Source organism: Cibotium barometz, chromosome 23 (assembly GCF_041138505.1).
Source record: "Cibotium barometz isolate CiBa-2024 chromosome 23, ASM4113850v1, whole genome shotgun sequence".
In the NCBI taxonomy this organism is placed as follows: Eukaryota; Viridiplantae; Streptophyta; class Polypodiopsida; order Cyatheales; family Cibotiaceae; genus Cibotium; species Cibotium barometz.
The window spans coordinates 48,844,083-48,855,689 of record NC_141068.1 but is presented as its reverse complement, the minus strand read 5'-3'; the positions used below and the strand labels follow the sequence as shown (position 1 = coordinate 48,855,689).

At 40.7% G+C, this 11,607-nt stretch overlaps 1 protein-coding gene across 1 annotated transcript; it reads right to left on the bottom strand.

Moving 5' to 3' along the window:
• Nucleotides 1–4,656: 4,656 nt before the first annotated feature.
• LOC147626038 (uncharacterized) lies at nucleotides 4,657–7,548 on the bottom strand. Its single transcript, XM_086817602.1, has 2 exons — nucleotides 6,419–7,548; nucleotides 4,657–6,139 (listed from the first exon to the last, which is right to left on the bottom strand). The coding sequence occupies exons 1-2, from the start codon at nucleotides 7,475–7,477 to the stop codon at nucleotides 4,934–4,936; spliced, it is 2,265 nt and encodes a 754-aa protein (XP_086673728.1). The 5' UTR covers nucleotides 7,478–7,548; the 3' UTR covers nucleotides 4,657–4,933.
• Nucleotides 7,549–11,607: the final 4,059 nt, after the last annotated feature.

Below are 11,607 nucleotides of genomic sequence, written 5' to 3'. Positions count from 1 at the left end.
ATTTCTAAGTGCCTGCTCAAAACAAGTGGGCTATATCTCATGTATTACTTTAACCATGTAACCATAGTGTGGGTTGTATATCCATAATATTTCAACTTGGTAATAAGTGAGCTATATCTCTTGTATTACTTTAACCATGTAGGCATAGTGATGGGATGTATATCCATCATATTTTAACTTATTAATAGGGTATCTAACGCATGTAGATCTATGTACACCTGGATCATTACCAAGTACCCTGGTTCTCTAGTACTAGAAATAACCACTAGTGGAATGCCAAGCTCCTCATCAAGGCTCTACTTAGAGCCACTAGAGTCACTATTCACATAAGAGTGGTATGCTAACAAATCAGGCACAAAAGGTTGATCTACCTTTTCCTTCCCTTTGTGTGATATACTAGCACCTCTAGTAGGGCCACAAGATGATGCAGTTACATTCCGTGCATGTGTCCTCAACGTGCCTGGCCATGGACTAATACTGGATCCATTGCTAGAGGACTCTCTAGGTCCACTAAGCGCTTGTATTACTTCTCTACATGTGAGACAACATCATGACTTCTTTCATCTATAGCTTTTGTTGCCTTCACTGGTGCATACCATTTACTCTCATCAAAGACAACATATCTTATTTTTTTAATCTCATGAGTGGTAGAGTTATAGAATCTATAACCTTTCTACTCCAAAGCATAACCAATGAAGATGTAGCTTTCTGTCTTTAGATCCAACTTGATTCTCATATCATCAGGAACATACACATGTACAATATATCCAAACACTTTCAAGTGAGACATATTTGATTTTATGCATGTAAACTCATGTTCAGGCATCATGAACAACTATGGTGGGGGTCCTAGTAGCAATTGCTATTGCTAGTCATAATGTAAATAGTAATTGCTATTGCTTCAATCTAAAAACCCTCTAAAAATAATCAAGCATATTCTTTTCGACATCAAGGAACAAGAAGCTCCTTTCTACAATACTATTATGTTTGCAGAGGGTACCTGCATGTGAATTGTCTCTTGCTTCTCAAGAAATCATTGAACTCACTGGAGAAATATTCTTTTCTACTATTCGTCGATATTAGGAATTTGATCTATATTCTTTTTCTTGCTTAACTAAGACTTTAAATCTCAAAAAGTAAGCAAGCACCTCACTTTTCTCTTTCATGAAGTAAATCCATACTTTCCTAGTACGATCATCAAATGAATGTAACATAGTACTTGCAACCTGCAATTATTGCAATCTTGGTTGGTCCCCATACATCAAATGAATGTAACATAGTACTTGCAACCTGCAATTATTGCAATCTTGGTTGGTCCCCATACATCAAAATGTATAACATCCAATGGTGAGAAATTATGTTTGGTCTACTTATTCTTCACATACTCACCAAGATAGCATCCTTTACATACTTACCAACCTAGCATCCTTAACATCTAATGAGCATTCAATTGGTGAGAAAGTATGTTTGCCCTACTTACCAAGCTAGCATCCTTTACATACTTTGTGCATACTATCAACCTTAAACTTCGACAAGCTTGCAATAATATTTTAGGCCTACATAAACTTCATACGCTGTATATTTACATAACCAATGTTTTTGATGTCAATATCTGCAAGGACACTTGTTCCATACACAAACATAATGGATGCCTTCACCTCAAGCATGTTAACATCTAAAGTGAACATCTTGCCATTTTTGTTACTCTTTGCAACCAAGTAGTACTGATTTTTGAAGTCTTCCACAATACTCTTATTAAGGATTGAACCTCACTTGTAGACCCTGCTCAACCATCTGTCCAACAAAAACCAAGTTATTCGTAATATTAGGAACATGAAGTATATTTGCCAATTACTTCACTTTGCCATCGTGTATAGACAATGGCACTTTATTAATATGTGCAATGGGGTGTGCAATATCATCACATGTTTCCACATACCCTGGTTTTTTTATTTTATTCACATATCTAAACCACTCACCATAATTGGTCATGTGGTTAAATGCACCATAATTCACATCTCCAAATCACTCACCATGATTAGTCATTTGGTTAAATGCACCATAATTCACACACCAAAAATCTCTCAATCTTGACACATCTCTTGTTGTGGAACTGAGTATGTGTTGTTAGCACCCTATTTATTTGATGATGCATAGTTACCTTGCTGTAACTTTTCACTTTTGATATCATTATGCCTTTTCATCTTCTCATCGATGAGGAGAGAGATCAATTTCTGAAAATTAGGAAAGTTTCCAATGGATGTCTAAAACTGACTGTATTCCTTGCCATGGCCATTCAAGGTCACCGTACCATATCATCATCACCTACTAGTGATCCAATAGAAGCAAGGACATATGCATACCCTTAATGTAATCATTTATACTCAACTTTCCTCTGATCACATTGTGCAACTCCTGCTTTAGTTGCATCTTCCAAGCTTAAGTGTTTGTATTGTATATCTTCACCAAGGTATCCCAAGCCTCCTTAAGCATCTGTGCATCCTATATACAATCATAGATTCTATCACATTGACAGATAACCAATACAATACATTTTTGGCTCTTTCATGCCATGCTTTATATTCTTGCACACCTATTGTAGGGTAGGATTTTCTTTAACAATATTTGGCTCCTTTTCATCACCTTGAACTCCCAATATTCTTTTAATGTAAGAAAATTAGTCATCCTGAATTTCCAAGCTTGAAAATTATTCTCGTCTAGCTTCTCGCTCAAAAATTGTGAGAAGTTGTTAGACATTTCTACCTACAAGCAAGTTACCAAATAGTGCTTGCAAAAGCTTATGCACTTACAGCATACTTACAATCTCCAATACAGTGTAACTGTAAACCTGTTATATTATAATTGTATATAGAATAGTCACACAAACATACATCCACCAACAAATTACAAATCTCAAATTCTCTGCACAGACTATCCTACAGCCAACTTTCTAACGCAACTTTGCATTAAACCAAAAATTAGACGCATATAATCAAAATCGATACTTTCACAAAAAAATTGGGGATTCAATCATACCAATGAGAACTTGCTATAGCTTACCAAAGCTTCATCTTAAGAAAGTCCCTTGATTTGTTCCTTTGACGATGCTCTACAAATCAAGGTATTTTCTTCATAGTTAACAAAAAATTACTTTCACTAATATCTTGATTAATACTAATGATACGAGATTTTTAAAGCATTTTATGATTGGATCTACATATGTGGATGTTGCTAAATCTTTGTAAAGCATTAAATCAAAATTTTCCCTTGATTTGGGTAGTCAATTTGTTAATCCAAAATAGGATATAAATATGCATAAGCGTTGTTTGGAACAATGAAATTTATGAGCTTGTATGCATCATATAAATCATTGATCATGCTCATTAATCAATTATACAAGGACAAGACACTGATTAATAGATAAGACTAAGACCCCCTTATGTATATCTGCATTATCTTTTAAAAGGGATGAGCATCATCATCATGTAAGGCTTTATAAACACATTGAGAATATGTTGTATCTTTGCCTACATGGATTTCATAACACAATGAAATCAAGGATGAAGATCAAGAGCTACATCTCCATCAAGATCTACATTGACATGAAGAAGATCAAGAGCTACATCAACAAGATTAAGAAAGAAGCATCTTCAAGCAAGGAAAAATAAGCCTCATCGAGAGCCATCTACATTAAGGACAAATGAGCTTCTTAGACCAACTAGGATCAATCTACCTGTAGTCACTCCTCTATCTTAAGTGAAATGTAATCAAAATATGACTTTTTGGACAGTGTTTTGTGAAAAAGTACACAAAATAAATAGAATCATTAAACATTCATTAGGATCATCATTCAAAGACCAAGAGGATCCATTTGTCAGAGTCTGCAAGGCAGCAAGGACACAGTGGTGGATCAACAGGAGCTTCTCTTGAGGGCTACATAACTAGATGTCTAGCATCTATTATCATAACTTGCATTGTAAACCTCCATGAGTAAGACCTACAGGCACTTGGATGGTCATCATAACCAGCATTGATCCACCATGAAAGCCAACAAGATATAGATGCATGTACATTCAATTCAATAACATTGTACTCATAAGAACACATTTAGGAGAGTTGCTACTATAGGTACATATAGGAGCATGATGACTTCAGCAGTATCCCAAACAGGGCAACCGGCAAGTACAATGTAGGTACAGAAGAAGACATCAACACCATCAGCAAAAACAACAGATATGTGCCATACAGTTGATTGGTCCGGATGCTCTCCCTCGTCTCTATTGCAACAGAAACAAAACAGCAAACACACGATTAAGGTCAGATTAAAACAGCAAATACATGATTAGGGTCAGATTAAATAAACAGATAGTAATCTTTGACTGGTAAGAAAACAGAAAACACCTCATAAGGGTCCGATTAAATAAACAGATAGTAATCTTTCTTACTAGTAGCAAACACATCATTAGGGTCCAATTAAATAAGCATCCTCTTGTACATAAACATACTATAAATTCAATGACAGAATGGCAAGTTCATCCCGGCAGGCCTTTGCCCGAGCAGCTATCATATCACACTGCCCATAAGGGGCATGAGTTCAAGCCCCACCCCTATACACATTTAGTTCGTGAAAAAAAATCATTCATCTGGCCTCAAAGCTGCTATAACATGTGTTTAAATCATTAGAATGAGGATGGACCCAGAAAAATATGCTTCCACTACAAGCCCTCACTTGGGAAGACAAGTTAAAAAAAGGCATGCAACCATGGGTCCCAAAAAGAGAAAACAAACACTTCCTTGGTGGCATCATTGGATGCCTTCATCTGACTTACATTTTTATATATAAAGTAAGATGGGAAACATCATATCTCAATGGGTATTATACATGCATTGGAAACCTGTTACCAAGGAGACTTGATCGACACAAGCTACACCCTTAGCTCGTAAGCCAATCCTGTATTCCATATCTCCCCAAAAGCTGCCTTTTGTCTAACTGCGGATAGCTCTCATGAATACGGCTGAGGATAGTTAATGTCATTGCGTCCGGCACAAAGCCTTGCTCTTTCATTTGTTTGAAAACGGACAAAACTGCATCTGTCAAACCTGCCTTGACCAGGGCCAGAAGAACATTGTTGTACGTAACAGATGAAGGGGAACAACCTTTCTCTCTCATCTCATCAAAAACCTTCAGAGCTACATCCGGCTTTCCTGCTCTCCCAAAACATTCAATGGCGCAATTGTAGGTAACAACATCAGGTGTGATTGCCTTAGCCTGCATCATCTGTAAAAGCTTCCTAGTAGATTCTACATCACCTAGGCGTGCAAAACTCTGAAGCAATGAATTGAATGTTATCAAACTGAGCATGCATCCTGACCTATCCATCTCCTCAAACAGACCTTCTGCAAGCTGCCATTTGCCCCCCTTGGCCAACTCAACGATGATAATGCTGTATGATACAACATCAGGAGAAGAACCCCTTGTTTTTCTCTGTTTGAAAAGGTCATAGGCCGCTTGAAACCGGTTGCCAGTGCATAGGGCTGTGAGAATGGAGTTGTATGTGTTTATGGGTAAGTTGCCACCATTCTTTTCCATCTCTTTTATGATGGTCAAGGCCTCATCCGGCTTGGCCACCTCACAAAACACATCAATCATACAGAGATATATGGCTTGGTTTGGTCTTATATCATCAGCTTTCAATCCTTGGAACAGTGCATGAACTTCCTGAAAATATCCCATTTTTCCCAATACCTTGATGAAGCTCTCATATACTTCCTTTTTGGCAGCCTTCTCTTTAATGCATTGCACCAGCTCAAGTGTCCGGCCCACCTGGCATCCTTTGCAAAGCAATTTCAGAATAACCTGGCAAGTTGAAAGATCAGGATTAACACCATTCTCTGACATCCTCTTGAAAAGTTTGACGCCGTCTTCCAGCTTATCCTGACTTGCAAGTGCATCCAGTACGGTATTGTATGTGTGTTTGTTGGGCTGAACTCCACTTTGCACCATCTCCTCCAAGAGCTCAACAGCTCTGCCAACCATTCCCGCATGTCCGAAGGTACGGGCCAGGATTGTATATGTATGCACATCAGCAATATTGCCACACTGTTTCATCTCTTTGAAGATATTCGATGCTGGTTCCACCTAAGCCATTTACAATTTCTCGTGCTTCAGAAAACTAGCAGATGACAATGCAGAAGCGCAACACAAGTGATTGAAAAAGTGGGACAAAAGCTAACAAAACAAGGACAATCAATCCACAAAGTCGCACACAATATGGGGAGGCAATAACATGCACAAGTGGGAGCTTTACACATAGGTCTCCCAGCCCAACTGGGGCATTGTATGTGCAAATGCAACATTCTTTTTCACAAGACAAATGCACATTTACTCTGAAGAAACCAAAACAAAAAGGATTTTAACCTCGCCATTTCTTGAGAGTCCATCCAACAGCACGTTGTAGGAGAAGATATCAAGAGGTTGTTGCTGTTTCTGCATCGCTCCATAAATCTCCAAAGCCTTTCCACATTTGCCTGCTTTTGCAAAAGCCTGCAACATGCATTTATAAGTATAGGCATTTGGCCGCATACTGAGCTTCTGCAGCTTGAGGAAATACTGCTCGGCTTTGTTGACATCTTCCTTGGCCGCATAGATTTCAATCAACCTGTTGACTGTTGAAAAGCTACATGAAACTTGTAGCCTTTCCATCTCAGCAAGTAGATCTTCCAGCAAGCTGTACTCCGAGCACTGCCCGAGCAAGTCAATCATGATGGCAAAGCATGTGGAGTCATGTGTATACCCAGGCCTTCGAGAAGCCCAACTGAAAAAATCCCATGCTTTCTTGGGGCTCTTCTGCACTTTAAGGACCCAAGCCACTTCATTGGGTCTCAGCTCAATCCTGTAGTTTCTCATATCTCTGTCCAGGTCTATCCAGCTCTTAGTATTGAGCCCGTCCATCAAGAGCCTAATAATTTCATACCTGGACTTCGCATATGGGCCTTGAATTTTTGATGTATGGGCATGTGGGTTATTATGCTCATGCTCATGCCCATGCCCATGCCCATGCCTGGGCGATTTGGTAGCATCTTTTCCATGGATTATCTCATTGACTGCCATCATGGTTTCTTCCACAAAAGCCCTTCTCTTTTCAGGAATCTTCATGCAGTGTTGGCTTCGTTTCTCGAAAGCCGGTAATGGCAGGTCATCAGAAATCCCAAATTCCCTCTGCAGAATCTGGGCGATGGACTCTGACGTAGGAGTAGGCTTTGAGCTGGAGAAAAAACGAAACGTTGCATTTGGGCGGGGTTCTGTTTTGAGTAATCTGATAGCATTAAGCTCCAAACTGAAGGGTTTCATGTGCCCAGGTTCAAATTGGCTTGCATTTGGCGAGAAACGGTGGCCGCAACAGCAGCCGATGCTGAAGAAACGCGCCGTTCTCATCTTCTCTCTCGGCCCTGCCCGCCATTCCAGCTTTGGGAACATGCGAAGAGCATACTGCAGAGGTTTTTGCAGCAGGGCTCCGCACTGAGAGAGTGGCTCAAAAACCCCTACGACGGAACATTATTTTTTATTGATATTTATTTATGGGCAGACATAAATTGCTATTTTCGTGAACAAATAATTTGGGAAATACATAATTGGCGCTCCATGAGTGCACTTCAAACCATGGATTGAAGAAGGCACCACTACTCCTAGAAGATATGCACCATGGATCCACCCTGGTGGGAGGTTAGAGTTAACACTTGTGGAGCTAGAGTTATTCATTCGGATCTTACATCCCTTTTGCATAGTTCTCAACATGCGGATACACACATATTTGTGTTGGTCGAAAAGGAGGGTGTGTGTGTGTGTGTGTGGGTGCGGTGGGTGTGTGTTGTGGTCAAAAGGGAGGGGGAGTGGGTGTGTCTACTGCTAGGGGTGCCCAGAGTTCTAGTTACAGTGGTGTTCAAATGTCAATCTTGGTTGCAATGGTTTACCGATAATACCACTCTTGGTTGCAATGGTTTACCGATGCCACTCTTGGTTGGTGTGATGGTGCCACTTGGTCCATGCAAGGCCAGTTATTGCAAAAGGCCAATATGGACATCATTGATGTCACACTTACATGGCCGACAAGTGGTCAGCATTGGATACGTGCACCACTGGTGCACTTAATGTCTTACACGCACCACCAATTTGACGCCAAAGGCTAAGGGCTCTCGTAGACCAAGGAACCACCCTCTGCCTCTTGTTACTTGACTGATCTCTCATCTTGTACTTCTTGCTTACCACTTTATTAGTGAAATCTTCTACTGTTTCTCATTCTCGTGTTCTTATTCTACCTAGCTCAAGAGGGAGCTGCTGTAGAGACTTTGAAGGTGTAGAAGAAGATCTAAAATGAAGAGGGCACCCTCACACAGCTCAAGAGAGAGATAGAGGAACTAAGATCTCAATAAGATGCTAAGAAGGGTTTGTGATGTACCATATGCTACACGTATGGGCACAACACTCAAGAATGTTCCAAGTGGCAGTATTATTCTTTTTGTGAGAAGGGTGGCCCCATGAGGACAAAGATTGCTACTATCTCAAAAGGAGTTTTGGAAGCTTCACCAACAACATCAAGCGCATTCCCCTAGTTCAAACACCATTATTGGTCACTATATGATGCACCATGCACTCCACCATCACCCATCACCGAGCCATTCCAACCAGTTACTCTCCCGCTTATCATCATGCAACCCACACCACAACCCTCCTATCTTCCACCACTCATTCCCACTCTACTTACATCACCTGCCACCTTGATATCGCGCAACAAACCACCAAGATCGGGTTGAGATATCGAGCTCAACTAGTGTTGTGGACATTGATGACCTGCCTGGGTGATACACTTATGCCACTGGCATGGTTGGTGAACCGCTAGTGGATGATAGGTTGTGTGACGGCCATATTTGGAGCACCAAAGTTATTCCATATTTATATCTTTAACTCATATAGTGCCATATTTGGAGTACTAGAGTTATGCCATAGTTGTAGTGCCAACTCATATAGTCGAGTTCACACTATGGATCGATCTTTTTAAGTTATAGTATTTGAGTACTTTCTCATATAGAATGTACTATTATCTCTTTATGTTAATGGTTGTAGAGAATAGAAGAAGATAGAAGAAAATGCAGCCATCCATCTCTCTCTTGTGTGTGTGTTTGCTTGCAAGGAACTCAAGCTCTCCCTCTTCCTTGCATTCTCTTTATTATGGTATGTGACGGGTTCACATATGATGGTTTACAATATCGAAGTGTTGGAGACAAGTGTAGAAGTTTTTGGAAAGCACCATTTGGTAAGTTGCTTTTACAGGTAATAATCATGTCTGACAGTCCCAGATTGTGAGTGAGAAGCTGGACAAGCATGGAAGTTCATGATGACCAATTTCCTTATGGGAAAAGGATATTAGGAGTTCATATCACATGTGATGAAAAGGAGAGAGAGATTGCTTAAGAAAATGCCACCCCTCGGCCAACTGGACGCATATAAAGCATGAAAGAAACGCAACAGCTGATGCTGAAGAAATGCGCTGTTCTCATCTTCTCTCTTGGCCCTGCCAGCCATTCCAGCTTTGGAAACTCGTGAAGAGCATAATGCAAAGGCTTTTGCAGCAGGGCTCCATGTTGAGAGAGTCGCTTTTAAAAACCCCTACGATGGAATATTATTTTTGATTGATATTTATTTATGGGCAGACATAAATTGCTATTTTCATGAAAAAATAATTTGGGAAATACATAATTGGCGCTCCATGAGTGCATTTCAAACCATGGTTTGAAGGCAGTCCAAAAGGCACCACTACTCCTAAAAGATATGCATAAGGGATCCACCCTAGTGGTTAGAATTAACACTTTTGGAGCTAGAGATATTCATTCGGATCCTACATTCAACCTCTCCCTTTTGCATAGTTCTCAACATGCTGATACACACATATGTGTGTTGGTAGAAAAGGAGGGTGTGTGCGTGTGGGGGGGTGTGGGTGCGGTGTGTGTGTGTTGTGGTCGAAAGGGGGGCTGGGTGTGTGTTGTAGTCAAAAGGGAGGGGGGGGGGTGAGTGTGTCTACCGCCAGGGGTGCCCAGAGTTCTAGTTGTAGTGGTGTTCAAATGTCACTCTTGGTTGCAATGGTTTACTGATGCCACTCTTGGTCGGTGTGATGGTGCCACTTGGTTTGTGCAGGGCCAGTTATTGCACAAGGTCAATATGGGCATCATGGATGTCGCACTTACATGGTCGACAAGTGGTCAGCATTGGATACTCGCACCACTGGTGCACTTAATGTCTAAGTGCACCACTGGTGCACTTAATGTCTTACACACACCACCGATTGGCACCAAAGGCCAATCGGTGCCAATTGGTGGTCTCTTGCACTTAATGTCTTACACACACACCACCAATTGGCACCAAAGGCCAAGGGCTCTGCTAGACCAAGGAACCTCCCTCTACCTCTTGTTACTTGACTAATCTCTCATCTTGTACTTCTTGCTTACCACTTTATTAGTGAAATCTTCTATTGTTTCTCATTTGCGTGTTCTTATTATACCCAGATCAAGAGGGAGCTGTGAAGACTTTGAAGCTGTAGAAGAAGACCTAAAATGAAGAGGGCACCCTCGCACAACTCAAGAGAGAGATAGAGGAACTAAGATCTTAACAAGATGCTAAGAAGGGTTTGTGATGTACCATATGCTAGGTGTATGGGCACAATGCTCAAGAATGCTGCAAGTGGTAGTATTATTCTTTTTGTGAGAAGGGTGGCCATGAGGACAAAGATTACTACTATCTCAAAGAGTTTTGGCAGCTTCACCAACAACATCAAGTTCCTTCCCCTAGTTCAAACGCCATTACTGGTCACTATATGATGCACCATACACTCCACTATCACCCATCACCACCACTGAGCCATTCCAACTAGTTGCTTCTCCCACCTATCATCGAGCAACCCACACCACAACACTCCTATCTTCCACCACTCATTCCCACTCTACTTGCATCACTTGCTGCCTTGATATCCCACACCAAACCACAAAGATCATGTTGAGATGTTGAGCTCAACTAGTGTTGTGGACATTGATGACCCGCCTGGGTGATAGCTTCAGCACTTATGCCACTGGCATGGTTCGTGAAATTATGATTGATATGCCACTAGTGGATGACAGGTTGTGTGTGACAGCCATATTTGGAGCACCAGAGTTATGCCATAGTTATAGTGCCAACTCATATAGTGACATATTTGGAGTACTAGAGTTATGCCATAGTTATAGTGCCAATTCATATAGTCGAGTTCACACTATGGATTGTCCTTTATAAGTTATAGTATTTGAGTACTTTCTCTTATGGAATGTACTCTTATCTCTTTATGTCAATGGTTGTAGAGAATAGAAGAAGATAGAAGAAAATGTAGCCATCCATCTCTCTCTCGTGTGTGTGTTTGCTTGCAAGGAACTCAAGCTCTCCCTCTCCCTCGCATTCTCTTTATGGTATGTGATTAGTTCACATATAATGGTTTACAGTACCGAACTGTTGGAGACAAGTGTAGAAGTTTTTGGAAAGCACCATTTGGTAAGTCGTTACAAGTAATAATCATGTCTTATGACAGT